Here is an 18,441-nt window from a genome sequence, read left to right on the forward strand (position 1 = left end):
ACAACATGTCCAAACCCCCTTTACAGAACTAGTCAGTATCGCTGCCAATACATTGGTTGCTTCTCGTATGTGCCCTTATCATGATAAGCGATCAAACCTGCAATCTTGGTGTATCGGGGACATGCTCTAACCAACTGAGCTACCCAGCCAGGACCGCCCACTCTCTTCTCTCACTCTCAGTGGTACCTTCACGCATCTGAAATAAGCTTCTCACAGTCTTTTGTGCACTTTTCAATAACCATGTTGTCGCTCCATGGGCACGTCTTCCTGGGCTGTTGAATCTGCCTCCCTCTTTCTTCAGGATATGCACCTGATTGAATGGATTCCATGGAGTTCCTTTAATGTTATCTACTGTGACGAGTAGCAATGGTCAGTTAGGCCACCAAGCGGCAGTCAGAATGAAGCCAACTATGAGTCAGACTTTCGGCGTCCAGCTCAGCCCCTTCTCCTAACAGCACTCCCTCGTTCAAGGAACATGGAAGTCCTGGTGCTGGACACCCCACACCTCTCCAGGCTGCAATCCACTTTTTTGGCTCAGGAATGTCAATCTGAATGAAGTGTTCTGCCTATTTTATTCTAGGTTAACTCTTCAAAATACACCTGAAATTATTAAAGTTGGTTCAAGCATCTTTTTCAATATGAAGATACAAATTAGCACACACCTAACCGCTCCAGAGTCTATAAAAAGATATATCTAGGGAAAATAAAAATTTCAATGAAAATCAGAATTAGGATTCTCATCCTATTATACTATTTTTCTCATTGGTTCCAATGGAGGCCTGGACAATGATAAAAATGTCAAGAGTTTTGCTAAAAATTTCACAGCCTGAAAAACCCAACAAGGCTTTTGTGGCTTGAAAACAATTTTAATATATACCGAGAACCCTGTTTCAAAGCTTGTATGCTAAGAACAGCTAAATGATGAGATCTATTTCAGTCAGAGGAAATTCACGTTGCACTGTGATGGCCGTGAAGCCATGAATGCATTTACTGTGCAGCCCTCAGGGGCCATACGACCAGCAGAAGGTAGCAGAGGCCACACCTAGAGAGATCTACAACCCATTCTCTTTCAAGACACACCAACTGCAAAAACCCAATTTAAAAACCACAGCCCCTCATACTAATGTCAGTGCTGTGGTTTCAATGACAAATATGGTTTGTGGGCTTGGATATGAAAAACATGTAAAACATTACATGTCTTAAAGTTAGAAATGGAAGCTTGCATCCTTTCAGTTAGCAGCTCTTCACCTAGGTGTTAGGTCCTAGGTTAGGTGCCAGGAAATCAGCGATGGAGACTCGGACAAGAAGCTGGGTATCCTGACAAAGGCCATTTCAAAACAGAGGGGTAAGTGCCCTGTGCAGGAAGACATGCGTGGTGCTGTGTGGAGTCAGGTGAGAGGGTTGCCCAGGCAAGTGTTTTGCGGGGTTGGGGAGGGAGGGAGGACCCTGTGAATGAGGGGAAGTGAGAAGCAAGAGAAGGCAGGCTGAAAGAGGTGAGCAGGGCCCACATTACAAAAGGTCTTCTGTGCCAAGCTCAGGCCTCTGCACTTCATCCCGCAGGTACGGAGTGCACAAAAGGCTGTTTGTAGGAGGAATGGCAGGACAGGATGTATGGTTAGCATACATGACTCGAGGAGGAATGTGGAGAACAGGCTGGGGGGCTACCCCAGGAGGCAGGAGACCACATGAAGAAGATGCAGCCACACCTGATGATCTGCTGGTGGTGGTGAGTGTGAGATGGTCGCAGCTTATGCAAATGAATGCTCCACGGGGCCATTCACCAGGAGGGGGCTGCCTGAGGAAGAGCAGTTGGGGGAAGGGCAGATAGGACCAGCCCAACAGCTGAGTTGAGGATACACTAATCTAGCAGCACCTGAAGGCTAAAGGGAGGTCTCTGTGGGCACCTGAGCAGGGGAGACCCTGGGCAGAGGGTACACTCCTAGCTCAGGTTCCTCCTGTAGAGTATATAAAAACCCAAGGGAGTGGGTGACATCCCCTAGGGCAGTGGTCGGCAAACTCATTAATCAACAGAGCCAACAGTACTTCTTCAAAATACACTCGCCCAGGCCGAAAACCGACTTCTGCGCATGGGCCACGAAGTTTCAATCGCCCGCACGTGGTATTTTGTGGAAGAGCCACACTCAAGGGGCCAAAAAGCCGCATGTGGCTCACAAGCCGTAGTTTGCTGGCCACGGCCCTAGGACAAGTGACAGGTGGGAAGAGGAGGCCGTCCTCAGTGGAATCCTGGAGAGGTATGTTCAGGTTCAAAAAGTAAGAACCTATCAACAGGTCAAGCACTTGGGGTTGTGCTGAAAACACAACTTCGGTTTCTGAAGGAGAACAAAGAAAAGTCAAAAGCAGTTCCAGTCCCTGTGCGGACGCTGAGATCCCCTCCTCTGCCAAAGGAGTGTTTCCCTAGAGATTAGGTCATTTTTGTCTGCAGTTACATTGTGCAGTATGTTGCTGAAAGGTTAACAGGGTTTTCTTCATGTTCTGACTCTCAGGATCTGCCTTTAACTGATGTAAACAGTATCAGGAAAACACATTTTGCTGCTGTTACTAATCAGATAAAAGCACCGTTAAAAAACAAAACTGCCACAGACACTGAGCCTAGCCACTCAGTATTTATGACTTTTATATTACCATTTTTAAAAGCTAAAATAACATACTATTCATACATTGCCAATGCTTAAACTTTTCACATTCTAACAAACAGACCCCAAAAAGGCTTATCGGAGATATGCCCAGAGAGCCAGCCAAGCTTCCCAGAGAGGGTTCAATTCTAGTAAGAACTGAAGTCAGCTTTCATTTGCTCTCATCACGCACCCCCAACAGCAGCCTTTCTTTCTCAGCAAAGCAATAGATCACTGCTGATATTTGAGAACACCCAGGAGGAAAGTGGGGATGGAGAGGAAAGAGGGCAGAACGTTTTTCAAATATTGCTCTTCTGGCTTTCGACCAACGACAATTACACAGCATTAGCAGAAGATGAAATCAAGATAATATAAACAAAATCTTCAATGAGGCCAATTACCCTGAAAGCCTTCCCCAACTGTGTCTGAGATCACAGGCAGCTACTCTAGAACCCTCCACCCCAGCATGAACAGTGAGTGTCTGCTTCTGGCCCACGCTGGGCAGTCTGGGGGGAGGGGGGGGTGACAGGGAGCCTCTTCACTATCGAGATCTCCGGTGACAGATGTCAGTGCTGCCTCCACTTTTCTTGGGACTCTGTACTATAGTCAAATCTATTTGCCGAGGCCCCGCTAGTAGCCACTTCTCCATACGGGTCCTTTCAGAGACAATGCATTCATTTTGTGCGGTTCATAAGTGTTGGCTCTACTGACTTCAAGTCCATCCTAATATCATTAAGAGTTGGCACTGTAGGGTAGTAATTAAAGTGAAAATCAGAAATGTTTGAAAAATGTGTAAGGAGAAACTAATTACTGCATAAATATAAGATTAAGGACAAAGGACATTAAAATAGCAGGGCAAATCTAGTATTGGATTATAACCCAAAGTATAAAATAAATATCCAGGAGTCTATAGCAATGTAAATGACCAAAAAAATAAATAAAGGAGAATAGACAAACCTCCCATACTAAAGAAATCTAAATAATTTATGCAGGGAGAGCTTAATTCCACTCAATTGCTTGCTCCAAAGAGTACAGCATGGGAAGAGGTGGAACAAACAGTAACTTCACAGACAAACCTGACAAATAGTACCTCAGCCAGGAGACCAAGGTCACCATCAAAGTGATCCATCATGTTGCTGGCAGGTATGCGATATGTAATGAGAATGGTAATTTATATCTGAGGTCTTCCTCACCAAACCCAGAACCCCGACTGACCACAGAGAAGAACACGAGACAACCCCCAAACTAAAGGGCATTTTACAAAATACCTGACCAGTCCGCCTCAAAACCTTCACGATTTCAAAAACAAAGCTGAGGAACTGTGACAACCAAGAGGATCCTCGGAGGACATGATCATGGAAAGTAAGGTGGCATCTAGAGAGAATGGCTCCCTGACAAAAAAGGAAATCTTTGGAAACACAATAAAGTCTGGGGTTTGGTTCATAGTATGTACTATAACAATGTTGGTTTCTTAGCTGTGACAAATGTATCACAGTCGTGTAAGACGTTAATATTAGGGTAAACTGTGTGAGGGGTATTGGGGTACTCTCTTACCATCTTTACAGCTTTCTGTAAATCTAAATCTATTCTAAAGCAAAAGGTTTATTTTAAAAGTAGCAAGAAGGAAAAAAAAAAGCTAAAGGAGTTCATCATCAGTAAACCAGCATTACACTAAATGTTGAAGGGTACTGAAGAAGGAGGAGGAAGAGAGAGAGAAGGAGGAGGAGTAGGAGGAGGAGGAGAGGAAGAAGAGAAGAGAAAAAATATGAACAATAAAATGGCAATAAATACATATCTATCAACAATTAAATCTAAAAATAAAAATAAATGAACAAGGAAGCTAATGAACAAAATACAATGATGAATAAAATAGAACTAGAGGCATGGAAACATGGAACAGACTGAAGAATCTCAGAGGGAAGGGGGAGGGGCAGGAAGAGATTAATCAAAGAACCTATATGCACATATGCATTACCTATAGACACAGACAACAGGGAAGTGAAGGCCTGGGGCGGAATCCGGTGGAGGGGCAACAGGGCAGGGAGGAAGGGGGACAGCTGTAAGACTCTCAACAATAAAAATTTAAACAAATAAACGTAGCAAGAGATTACATGAGCTTTGGGGTATTAAATGTTTCATTTAAAAGAAATCGCAACTGCACAGTAAGGATAAATGAACAGTAAATACATATTCGGGTGATGAATTTACCCATCACAGGGCATCACACTTACATATCCTTCTTTGGAGAGAATTCCAGAATCTACGTTATCAGAAGATGGACACAAAGAGGATTTTCTAATAGCAGCATCCAACCCGTGTCATGATCTTGTCTTTACACATAAAAAACAAATCTCAACCCAAAAAAGCCAAAAGAAAGCAAAGAGGCGTGGAACTCAAGTTGAAAGAAAGCAACCAGGGATAAAGTAACAGCAAAATACTGGAATATCTGGTATCAGGAAGATTAAAATACTATATAAATCAGGGTTGATCAAACTGTGAATTATGATTAAGGTGTTTTAAAATTAGAATCCAGTGCTGGCAACTGGCATTTTTTTTTTTTTTTTAAGGAAATAGGAAAGTTCTGGGGATGGACTGTAGTAATGAATGCACGACATTGTGAATGCACTCAATGTCACAGAACTGTACACTTAAAAATGGTGACCTGGCCAGCGTGGCTCAGTGGTTGAGCTTCGACCTATGAACCAGGAGGTGAAGGTTTGATTCCTGGTCAGGGCACATGCCTAGGGGTTGCAGGATCGATCCCCAGTGGGGGGCCTGCAGGAGGTAGCCAATCAATGGTTCTCTCTCAGCACTGATGCCTCTATCTCTTTCTCCTTCTCCCTTCCTCTCTGAAATCAATAAAAATATATTTTTAAAAGGTGAAAATCGTAAATGTTGTATATATTTAACCACCAAAAAAAAAAAGAAAGAAACAGAAAACAGTACACCACAGGTAGTTCCAGTAAGCACTGTTGTATAAATAAGCGAGCATGCATGTACACATTCATCCACAAACAGGCCTTCGGGTAAGTAAGTAAAAAGTCTCATAATGTAAAAAGTATCTCTGACCACAAGTCACTGTCAAAAAGTTTGGAAGCCACTCTTCTAATTCACTGACACAATTCTCCCTCACCCCACACCTCCACTCGGATCATCTGACACGGTGCCAGAAGACCAGTAAGGATAAAGTCTACTAATACTTTTAAGTGGGACAGAAAATTGGTGAAAAGAAAATAAATTAATTCTAATTAATGAAAAAAAAGGGAACTGTGTTTGCAAATGAGCCTAGCAAACTCCAGAGCATATGCAACAAGGCTCTCTAAGGCCGGGCACACCCACCCCCGGAGAAGCAGCCAGGCCTTCCCGGCTCAACACACATCATCACCTGCCTACCCGCCAGCTCCCCTTGGACATGTCTTATCAAGCCTGAGATTCCTAGGAGACAACCAACCAGACATCCTGATTTCCCTCCCACTAAATCCTTTCCCATCCCAGTCATCATCTCCCCAGAGGCTCAAGCCACATGCCAGCAGCCCTCCAGGACTTCTCTTTTCCCTCCCTCTCCACATCTGCTTCAGGAAGCGATGGGTCTGTCCCACCCCCCAACATTCATCTCAGAACGTTGCCTATCCCTCCACCCCCACTATGACCAGCCTAGCTGACACAGCATCGCATTCCTCCTCACCTTTCCTCGCTCCCATTTACCACAACAAGACTGTGACAGGCTCTGAACTCTGCCCCATAGATGCAAGCTATCCCCGACTAAAAATTTTATGCTGAGCTTAAATGGTCACTAGAAAGTTAATATTGCAAACATCGGCATTTTTTAAAAATAAAACTTACAATCACTTTTTAAAATATATTCAGTGAAATCTAAATACCACTGCAATAATATCCATCATCTTCCACTTTCAAAAATTACACAAATGGGCTTTCCTATATTGCTGGATATTTTCTCAAAGAATTTTCACATAGTATACCTTTATGTTCAAAGCCTTTTGCAACAAAACCATGAGTATAAATTGAAAATTTGTTTGTTTTTTAATTTTTCTGTGACCAGAAGGTCTAAGTGTTAAATTTTTTTCTTCTGAATTATCATATTTTTATTAGTATGCAATTGATCAAACCAAAAAAATTTAGCTATTTATGTATTTTTTACAAAATTTGATAGGTAGTTAAACATGTCAAATTCTATTGAAAATGCATCCTTTACTGGGATGGATAGAACAGCCTTTATCCCCACCCCCAATTGGTTCATGTGAATATCACTTACAACTAGGATGAGATGGGTTAATCAACATCAATTTTATCTCATTTTCCTTGTCTTATTTTTTTCTTAATGTAAGCACTGAAAAAGCTTGTTCACATAAATAGATGTGAATTCAATGAGCTTTGGTGGAGCGCTGTCCCTATATACTCTAAGCTCCCTCAATGTTTTATCCAAAAATCACAGAGATCTATTATATATATATATATATATATATATATATATATATATATTCTAATAAAAGAGAAACATGCAAATTGATCACACCTCTGCTACGCCCCAAGCCATGCCCACCAGCCAATCAGAGCGACTATATGCAAATTAACCCAACCAAGATGGCGGCCGGCAGCCATGGAGCTAGAGCAAGCAGGTGGCTTGGTTGCCCCGGCGATGGAGGAAACCAAGCTTCCCACCTGTCCTGGCCAGCTGTGGCCTCCACTCAAGGCAACAAAGTTTCAATTATAGAAGATAAATAAATCCCAGATACCTGCTTCCAGCCAGCCTCCACTAGGAGCTTGGGTGGCTGGGGGCCATGGCCAGCCTGCAAACAGCCATTAGCCCCTCACCCAGGCTGGTCACACCCTCATGGGATGAGGGTCCCCACTGGGGGGCTTGGCCAGCCTGCAAACAGCCATCAGCCACTCACCCAGGCTGGATACACCCTCATGGGATGAGGGTCCCCGCTGAGGGGCTGTGGCCAGCCTGCAAACAGCCATCAGCCCTTCACCCAGGCTGGCCAGGCACCCCAGCAGAACCTCCACTGTGATCCGGGACATCCTTCAGGGCAAACCAGCTGGCCCCCACCCGTGCACCAGGCCTCTATCCAATATAATAAAAGGGTAATATGCAAACTGACCCTAACAGCAGAACCACTGGGAATGACTGGTCACTAGATACACACTGATCACCAGGGGGGCAGACACTCAGTGCAGGAGCTGCCCCCCTGGTGGTCAGTGCGCTCCCACAGGGGGAGCTCTGCTCAGCTACAAGCCAGGTGGATGGCTGCCAGCACAGCGGTAGTGGCAGGAGCCTCTCCCACCTCCTCAGCAGCGCTAAGGATGTCCGACTGCAGCTTAGGTCTGCTCCCTGCTGGCAAGTAGACATTCCCCAAGGGCTCCCAGGCTGCTGCCAGAAGGATGTCTGACTGCCAGCTTAGGCCCAATCCCCCAGAGAGCGGGCCTAAGCCAGCAGGTGGTCATCCCCTGAGGGGTCCCAGACTGCGAGAGGGCACAGGCTGGGCTGAGGGGCCCCCCCACACACACCAGTGCACAAATTTTTGTGCACCGAGCCTCTAGTATATATAAAAAGAGGTAATATGCAAATTAGGCCAGGATGCCATAACAGTCACTGGACAGGAGGAGGTTGCGTGCACAGGTGAGGCCCAGGGCGGAGACAGAGACAGAGACAGGGGGGCCTGCCCCAGCCAGCACAGCAGCTCAGGCAGCCCCAGAGCGGACACAGGCAGGGGGGCCAGGGGACGCTGCGAGTCAGGTACGGGTCCCGGCCGTCCGCAGGGCACCTCCTTGCATGATTTCAATCGCGCGCTGGGCCTCTAGTTAAAAATAATTTCTGATGATCTAGCAACTGCCAATTTGATTGGGTCCTCCTTCAATTTTGTTTAAAGTCAACATTTGAAAACTATCAGAGAGTTACAAAAGAATTTGCCATCCAATCAGAGTGGATCACTTTCTCCTGATCAATACCAGTATTTCAGATTGCTCCTTTGACTGCCCAAGATGAAGCATATGGTAGGATTGGGGCTGGGTGAGAAGTCTGCTTTTCTTTTGTAAAGTGGAGGAGGATAACTTGCAACCTCAGACGGATGAATTTTATGAGAAAATGTGGATGTTGGGGATCCAAAATCCGATTCCCTGGAAGTTATCCCTGTGCCCAGGTACCACTGATTCTTCAAGTGCCTCCAAGGGACCAGATATCCCAGTTTGACAACTGAGTGAGACTGCCCCATAATGAAAATATTCTCTTGTAAGAGTAGTTGACACCATTCAATTACTAGCCCCTGCGTAAAATCCTTTAATAACTCACTCCACATATTTAGAAAAAAAATAAAACTCAAACTCCTTACTGTGGCCTCTAAGGTCCTACCACATCTCACTATCACCTGGCCTTCTCCAAGTTCCTGGATTGCTGTCCATGCTTCCCACCTCAGGGCCTTTGCACCTGCTGTCCCCCTCTGCCCAGAGTAAGCTCCCTCTACTTGCTGCATGGCTGATCCTGCACATCCTCCAGACCTCAGTTCAAATGTCACCTCCTAAAAGGGGCCTCACCTGACCACCCCATCCAACTCATTATTCTCTATCACAGCAATCTAGTTCTTGATAATTCTTTTAACAGCATACCTATTTTGTTTTGTTTACAGTAATGCCTGACTCCCCCGCAACACACAACACAGGTCCTGTTCAGTGTTTTATGTCTAGCATAAAACCCAGTACAGTGCATGATGCACAATAAATATTTGTGAACAAGACGAAGGATGTAAGCATGCCATGGGAAAAATGAAGTTGGTGGAGTGTGTGTGTGTGTGTATATATGTGTGTGTGTGTGTGTGTGTGTGTGTGTGTTTTAACAGCTTTCTGGACAACCTTATTTTCAAACAAAGTTATATTATTAGAGAGTACAAATACCCCAAATGCCAAAGAGAGGGGTACATTACTGAGAATATTAAGTACATAAGCATACACTTGTTCAAGACTCCAGATAGCATCCAAAGTGGGCAGGGCAAATTAGCAGGTATTCGCTGCCATTTTTTTCTTACCTCTGTTCTTGAGAACGCTCCTCCATATCCTCTTCAGAATCACCCTACCGAAAAAGAACATGCTTTAGTTGTCTCAAAGGAGCACAAAATCTCCAAAAGGAAGAGTTCTTCAACTCTCACAGGGGTGATGAACTTTGTAATGAATGTCTAAAATCATGCCCGACACACAGCAGGCATTCAATAAATATTTACTGAAAGAAAGAGTAACTTCAGTAAGGAGACTGCTGAATTGCCAAGTGATCCCTCATGTCCTCACCATAAGCACTTTACCTGTTTAAAATTACAATCTGAACATAATCTCAAAATTACTTTGACATCACTTCTCTCCAAAGGCATTTTTCAATGTTTCCGTTTAATCACACAAGATGAAGTTTATTAATAATTAAAATTCCCAAACGTAGAAAATGTAATGTTTTACTCAGAACACTTGATATATTTTGACATCAAGGTAAAAAGGCTGATAAATGTGATAAGTGGCATAAAAATCACTCAAAAGTGATTCCAAAATCTTCTCCCAGACTTACCATCCAAAAATCTGACCGCTCGTGTCATGTACCAGGAGGGTTTAAAAAACAAAACAAAAGCCTCTTGAAACAGAAACAGAGGGCAGATCCAATTAAATACTATATTGAAATTTGCTGCCAGGGTTCTTCAAGAACACCGACCTTCCTGTTCCTCCAGCTTCTCTCCGACCCCTGGCTCTCCAGGCAATACTGCCTGGTGCCCTCTTCAGCACCCCAGCCCCCTACCCCCCTACCCCCCACCCCCTCACCCCTGATCCCTGCCAGTCCTACTGGGCCCAGACTCCTCCACACAAATTCCCTCCAAATGTTAACCCACACTTGAAACCATGGGGCCCAAATCCCTATCTCCAGCACCAACTTCTCCCTCAATCACACGTTATAGATGCTCAGTGAATGCCTATCTTTCCACAGGAGCCAAGACTCACATGGTTTTAGTCAACACAGCACATGGGAGGTCCTCCACCTGTGTGTGGAGCGAACTCATTCACAGCTCCAGCCCTGCCGCCAGCTGCCTCCAGGATGCGTGCACGCTGTCTCCCCAAAACAGTCACCAACATCAGACCTACCAACACCAGGGTCCCTGCCGGGTGGCCTCTGTTCTGACTGGTCTCCTTCTGTCAAAGACACATGACACTCCTTGACCCTCGGGCAAACCTTAGGGTCACCACCACACTGCTCTCCTCCCCTCACTCCAACCATAATGACCCCCCACCCAGGCCTGCATTGCCACCACCGATGGGGCTTTCTGCTCTGTTGAAGACCTGTGCCTTTGACCCATCCTGGGAGTCACTGCAAGGCCAATCTTCCTCAACATCAATCACTTACCACCCACATGGTGTGGACCTAGCATTCAATGTCACTGTGCTACTCTCTGCTCAAGAGCCTCCCATGGCTCCCCAACTTCGAGTCAGATATATTCCAAGCTCCTTAGCCTGGAAGTGAGCCACTGTCAATTGACCTTGACATACCCATCACCATCGCTGCAGCCAGGCTTCAGCAGGGTCTCTGGGCTCCGGGTTAAAACACCAGCATAAAACACTCTGAACCTTCACCCATGTGAGTGAGGCTCTAGGCTCAGCCCCAATGCAGATCTCTAACTGACTCCTCATACACGCTGCTCCTCTCTCCCTTCAGTTCCTACATTTCAGCACTTGATTGTTATCTCGGGGTATTACCAGCCTTATCTCCCCAGCAACACCAAGCTCTCAAAAGGCAGGGACCAAATCCTGTAATCTGCTCCCTCCACCACAGGGTGGGGGCGGGCAAAATGGGTGAAGGTGCTCAAAAGGTACAAGCTTCCAGTTATAAAATAAGTAAATCGTGAGGATATAATGTACAGCATGGTGACTATGGTGAATAATGCTGTACTGCATATTTGAAAGTTTCTCTGAGAGTAAATCTTAAAAGTTCTCATCACAAGAAAAAAAAATTTGTGACTATTTGTACCAAGACAGATGTTAACTAGACTGACTGTGGTGATCAGTTTACAATATACAGCAAGAGCAAAGCATTATGCTTTACACCTGAAACTAATATAATGTTATATGTCAAGTATACCTCAATAAAAAATGTTTTAATAAAGATAATTTAAAAATACTAGTGGATATGAATATTTTTGAAAACCATTAAGCAAATTTTTCTAAATCAAAACAGAACCTGAAAATTATTTCCCTCAGGCCCAGGAACTTTATCACAATAATACTTTCCTGGCTGGGCTGTGCTAACATTCATACAATAGTGTATCTGGTAGTGGCCAAGGGCATGGGCTCTGGAGCCAAACACCTCCAGGGTTCAAATTGCACCACTGCTACTTTCTCAAGGCCTTGGGCAAGCTAAAGGATGACTTGGGAGCCTCCATTTCCTCACCTGTGAAATCAGGTCTTCCTAATCCCTACCTCTTAGCATAGTAGCACGAGATAATAACTCATCAAGTGCTTAAACAACGCTGGTTAGTCTTCAGCCCCTCTTAGTTATTATTTTTTATATTGATAGTGGAAGTAGACGAAAACAAAAATAAATCTCTATGACAAAAGGATTTCCAAATACCCGGTAATGATTTGCCCACTGGAGCAAGATGCCTTACATCACACAGTACCTGAGATAACAAAGTCTCAGTCAGTGTCCCAGTTCCCGTTTCACTTTCTATCACTTTCCGTTATCTACTCTCACTCAGGCTTAAGGGGGTAAATTTAACCAGACGTGAGATTTTTAAAGGCAGATCCCAGGGGCCTCCCGGGGCCAGGCTCCCTGCGAGGTGTTTGCCAGAGGAGCAGGGGACCTATCATCCCAGACCAGACCAATGAGTGTCTGTTTCATTGGTTCCAGCTGCTCCTACTCAGCATCCACGTCTGCAACCTAACCCGGGGGATCTGGAGGGAGGCTTCTCATCTCAGGCAAGTCTGAAGGGATTAAAAGAACACATTCAAGATTGCCCTTCCAGCTTCCAGAACTGATACAAAAATGTGATTATTAATCAATAAAAGGAAACCAATGCTGAATGCATGTGGCCTGCCATCTTCAGAACTGAATACCCTATTAATTGGGGAACTGGACAACACAGAGACACCTGCCTCTCCCCTCCCAGGAAGAGCTCATGGGCCACTACTGAGTGCCTACTGCATACAGTACATGGTGGTTACACTGGGGCAACCCGCTTAGAAGACCAAACCCTCTTAAGGGGAACTAAATCAGGGCAACAAGACAAAGCAAAAAATCCAGACACTCAAGAAACTCAAAGAGGGAGAAATGAAGGTGCCACTGCCAAGCGAGGAGTCAGGAAGGACCGTCCCGGTTCAAAGAGCAGGGCAACAGCACCAGTTCTTTCATTCAACAGAAACATCTTGGGCCTGCTCGGCCAACACTCGGGCTGAAGTCAGTGTCCCAGAGGACTGACAGGAGCAACAACAGTCAAGGTCAGAATGCGGACGGCCCAGAGGGCCAGAGCAGGTCAAGTGGATGGCAGAGAATCACAGGTTTTTGACCTTGAAGGTGAAGTAAGAAGTTGGGCAAAGCAGTATCTTGCACACATGCGATTACTTCTTGCACATGCTATTGCTACACCACCACCGCTTTCGATACAGTGTGATGAAGTGTGGTCACGTGAAGCAAAGTCAAAGGAAAGGACAAACTCTGTAAATCTAAGAATAAAAACCACGGTTTTTTCCTTCCTTCTCATTATCGCAATGGATAGTTCCTATCTTCCTACACCAAACTATTATAGAACATAGAAGAGCATGCAGCATAAAAATATACACAATGCAATTCATCTGTACGGCTGGAGGGCACAGAATAGCGCTGAGCTATCAGCACAGATCAGCCCCTTCCAAGCAGGAAAGAGGTTCCATGCTCTCCAATGACCGAATCACTGAGGGACAGGTGGATACTGCCAAAGTAACAGGCAGCATATAGTAAGTGCTTACTCAGTTCCATTATTACCCCCATTTTGCAGGTGAAGAAACAGGTCAGAGAGGTGGAAAATGATGGAGCAGGGAGTCAAATACTGGACAGCTGGCCAGAGGGTCTGGCAGTTTAAAACAATTCAATTATTACATTTGGGGTTACTAATGATGCGTTACTAAAATTCTTGATCTACTTTGAGACCCATTAGAAAACAAAAGGCCCAATCAAGAGAAAACATTTCCAAACTAAATAACTGTATAAATAACTAGTGTTGGCAAATGTCAGTATTTGATTTTTAAATGCCGCATCTTCTGATGCTCCTATTTCAACTGTAATTAAAAAATTGTAGCTTTTGAAGCCATCTTTAAGTCTCTCTAAATGAAAGGAACCCAATCTACAAGCTAAGTAAGCAGAAAACTCTCAAATTTAAATAACACCTATAAATATTATCTTTCCATCGGACTTCATGACACATGAGGAAGCTTTTCTGAAAAAAATTAAAACTACTTTGAGAAGAATTCCCTAAAAATAGCTTTCTTCAGAACTCGCTGCAGTTTTTATATACATGTAAGACATACCTATACTATATGTGTGTATATTTATACAGTTTTGACATATATACACATAATGCAGTTTAAATAGACAGCTATAGATAGATCTATATCTTTCCTCACCCCACCCAGGTATATGCAGGATAAGTCTCTAAAAGAAACTCATATAGAGATGAAGTATTTAGAAAATTACTTTGAATATACCAGTTTCACTTTCACTACAGCTTTCATTAAGGTAGCTTAGCTATAAATGCTTCTATAGTGAGCACTCCAGAAAGACAGCTCCTAAATTCTAAGGCTTTTTTACCACAACAAAGTGTATTATACATATAAACAAAACCAGAAATTAAGAATTTCATACAATAATGCCTGAGCTTATAACAAAATCCTATCAGGGGCCTGACACTTCCATCTCTCAGCAGAGTGACTAAATCTTCAACTAATGCAACAATCAATCAGAGTCTATCCTTTCCTTTTCTTCAGCTTAGGTCGGCTTCCAACACTAACCAGTAAGAGGCAGAGGCTACAAGTGAGTAAAAAAGCAAATGAATATAGATATACACCAGGGTTTCTCCACGGGGCACTTCTGCTCCCCAGGGACACTTGGCTACATCTGGAAACATGTTTAGCGGTCACACTGGGGGAAAGAGAGGGAGAGGCGAGTGCCACTGGCATCTAGCGGGTAGAGGCAGAAATGCTCTAACTGCTTGACATCCTCCAGAGCCCAGGACAGCCCCCCACCCCAAAGAATTCTCCAGCCCAAAATGTCACTCATGCCGCTCCTGAATGACTCTGATCTATACAAATATAACTGTATTTTTTTAACAGTAAATACTTCAAATGTTAAGTGTGGTTCTCTCCGTAGGGTTAGGAACAATTTCTGATTTGTTCATTTTACCTTTTGGTATGTTTCAAACCTTCAACAATACACATCTGTACACATCTGTCATTTATAATCAGGGAAAACCTCCATTTGGGAATAAACTTTTAAGATGAAGGCAGGCTTTTTCTCAAAGGACAGGTCTTATTCAGCCTACTGGCCTTAAGGAAGGTCCAGAAAAAAGTTCCTCTAAAAATCACCTCTCCGCCTTGAAGCTGTTATTTATTAGCTCTGGTTAAAATGAATATTCCAAATATCTCAAAACCAGCACTCTAAATGCTTCACATAGGAGGGAGAAAATCGAAATGTAAAACTGCACAGCCTGGCCAGTGAAGTTACAGCTAGACATCCTGTTTTTCTAAACAGCCACAAGAGACAGCATAGAACCAAGTGCTCCACCAATGTGGCAGTAACGAACATTTTAAAAATTGTGGCACACAGGCTGAATATCCCCTTATAATTCAAACCACTTCTCCACAAAGGGGGAAAATGCGTCCATGCTGAGAAACAGTTGGCAATATTATATTTAAATGTGTACATCTTCAGCCAATGAGAATTTCTCCTGAAAGTTAAACCTTAAACACAAAAGCTTTGCAGTACTGTATCTATTGTGGCAGTAAACCCTGTTATGATGCCACAAATTCCAATAAAATGTTAGTATTTTTTTTTTCCAAATGCAATCATTGTATCATATGGGGAGGAAACCCCAAACAGGAAATTCAAGTTGTATTCTAACAGGAATTAAAGGCACTGGGGGGAAAATCCAAGACTACAATCCTTTAAAGTCACATCGTCATCCCAAAGCTACTTAACGATAATGGCAAGTACCATCTCTAATCAATCAATATTCCTGCTGTCCTCACACACACTGCACCAGGTCGCTTAAAGAACAGGGCACACGTCCCTCGCCCACCCAGGACCACAGCTGGCCCAGGGGCCCGCCCTTCCCCTCTGTACAGCAGGCCCGGCCCTGCTGAGGTGGCCTCAGCTCCCACCTCCTGAACTTGGGGCAGGCGTGACTCACGCCCTGTCACATGGCGCGGGAGGAGGCTGGGAAGGCCACCGTTGCCAGGTGTTCAGACTTGGCCCGACCGTTTATTTGCCTTGCAAAGTGGCCCGAGCGTCTGTGCCACTGGGGGGCCCGCGGCCTCCTGGCCTCTCCACATGCGCACCCCCACCCCCACCCCGCCCTGTCACCTGACCGTCCTCACCTGAGTAGGCAACAGGAGTTCCCCTTCTTCTGCCTGCCACAGCTCCACCACGTTCGGCAAGGGCTCAATCGCTACACGAACCAAAAAACACACCGAGTTTTTAATGCACGGAAAAGAAACGCTTCCTGTTCCCCTACCGTCCCCTATGCACCCGCCTCACCCAAACAAGTCTCCCTTTCCTTCTGAAAGCCCAGGCCACCCGAGAAGGGAGCCAAGGATGTGAACACAATGGACGGGGTGTGAGCCGGCGGTCCCTGTGACAGAGAGGCGACAGCGAGCAGGGCCGGGGGGTCTGGTGCTGGGGGACCGATCGGAGGCCGCCCCGCGGGCTGCTCTGCGCTCGCATCCCGCAGCATCTGGGGCGGGCATCTGCAGGATGGGTCCCGGGCCGCCCGGCTCGAGGAACAAAGCTGCAGGAAGCCGGGCCGCGGCGGGGCCCTAGCGCGCGCCACACAAAGCGGGGGCTGCGCCTGGGGTGCCGGGGGGCCGCGCACAAAGGCTCCGGGGCGCGCGCGGCTAGCGGTCCGCACGGTCCCCCAGCCCCGCGACTTCCCAGCTTTCTGTTTGCATGGGGGCGGGGAAGGCGGGAGGGGACGCTGCGGTTAGAAAATGTTATCAGCCAAGAATTGCAACCGCTTTCCTTCCTCCTCCTGCCCCTTTCCCTTTCCTCCCCTCGTCCTCTAATAGATTTCAGCAGTTCCCTACAAGAAAGAGAAGGGGGGGGGGGGGCAGGGTGGAGAGGAAAAGCCAGCGGAGCGGCGCAAGGCTGACCTTGTCCCTGAGCCCCTCCCGGACGACAGCAGGGCAGGAGGACCTGGAAGACGCCCAGCAGGAGGTTCACGGCCGCGGCGGTGCGGCAGTAGCAGCCGGGCTGCGGGCGTCGGAGCCCCGCCATGCTGCTGCTCGCGCTTCCCTCGGTGCTCGCCGCGCTCGCCGCTTGCTCGCTGGCGCCCTGGCTGCCTCGCCCCGGGCCCGCCCCCGCCGCCCGCCGGGCCCGCCCCGCCGCCGCCCCCGCCCCCGCCCTCGCCGCCGCCGCAGCTGCTGCTGCAGCTCCAGCCCCGGGCGCGCCGCTCGCCCTGCGCGCGTGTGTGCCACAGATAGGGGGGGACGGAACGCGGCGGGGTGCGGGGAACGTGGACAATGCGAACGCCTCGGCCGCGGGCGCCCCGCCCCGGCGCAGAGCTCAGGGCTGCGAGTCTGCCCCAATCTGCGGGGCGCAGGCACTTTCTGCGGCTGTGACTTAGAGCTGCCGGGAGGGACTGTCGCCAAGTGCGATTTCAACGTTTTTTTTTGGGGGGGGGGGGGCTTCGCTTTGTTTAGGGTTATTGCCCATCGGCAGGGGGGCGACGGTGGGTGGTGGGAGTGAGGAGTCGCCCAGCGAGAAGCCTGAGACAGGATATTAGTGGAAATAATGCAGTGGTTGTCAGGAAACGCGAGTGCAGCCACATGGCTACTGCCAGTTCTGCAGCGAGGATATCCGGTGGCTGCAAAGTCTGTAATTTAGAATAAAAAGAGCTCTCCCAAGACCCGAGAGGATGACCTCAGCGCCGCGTGGCGGTGGTGCGCCCGGCGCCCTCCGTGGAGACGATCCAGCTTGTGACAGGTGGGGAAGCCTCTTCCTAGGGGATTTGTAGCTTCAAAGATCTTGCACGTACTCCCCTTCGGATTCATGTTGCAAAATTCAGCCAGCCTCTTCTGCAACATGGTGGGGGTCGAGGACGTGGTAAGTTGCCTGTTTCTAACATTAACGGGATAATAGAAGCAATACTAGGAAATACATTTTCTAGCCCTATTTTTTGATGCTTAGAACGGAAAACTACGTCTAAGATCTGAGATCTCTTTTAATATCATGCAAAGATTTATTCAGGAACCTATTTGCATCACCTGGAAGTATTGACAATCTTCAGATTCCCCCCTCCACCCCCCACCCACCCCCATTCATTTGCTGCTTCCAGAGTAGCTTGTATGAAATTCAGAGAATATGAGCAGTGTAGAATAAAGAAGGAAAGTGACCGGGGCACACCTGTCTGCTTGCGTTGATCCTCTACTTAATTGCTTCTGGTGCCTTGCAGTCTAGACAATGGAAAAGGGGTGGTCAAATAGCAGGACAGATGCCGGAGGACTAAATCAATTAGAACTCTCTCTCTCTCTCTCTCTCTCTCTCTCTCTCTCTCTCTCTCTCTCTCTCTCTCTCTCTCAAGGA

At 46.5% G+C, this 18,441-nt stretch overlaps 1 protein-coding gene across 1 annotated transcript in view; it reads right to left on the bottom strand.

Moving 5' to 3' along the window:
• TMEM131L (transmembrane 131 like) overlaps positions 1-17,200 on the bottom strand; it is a 145,903-nt gene extending 128,703 nt beyond the window's left edge. The window contains exons 1-3 of the mRNA XM_081091818.1: positions 17,010-17,200; positions 16,239-16,309; positions 9,674-9,717 (exon numbers count right to left, since the gene is read on the bottom strand). Coding sequence (XP_080947944.1) covers positions 9,674-9,717; positions 16,239-16,309; positions 17,010-17,133 — 239 coding nt within the window. The 5' untranslated portion in view covers positions 17,134-17,200. The remainder of the gene's footprint in view (positions 1-9,673; positions 9,718-16,238; positions 16,310-17,009) is intronic.
• Positions 17,201-18,441: the final 1,241 nt, after the last annotated feature.

This window comes from Myotis nattereri, assembly GCF_964212035.1.
Source record: "Myotis nattereri genome assembly, chromosome: 5".
NCBI lineage: Eukaryota > Metazoa > Chordata > Mammalia > Chiroptera > Vespertilionidae > Myotis > Myotis nattereri.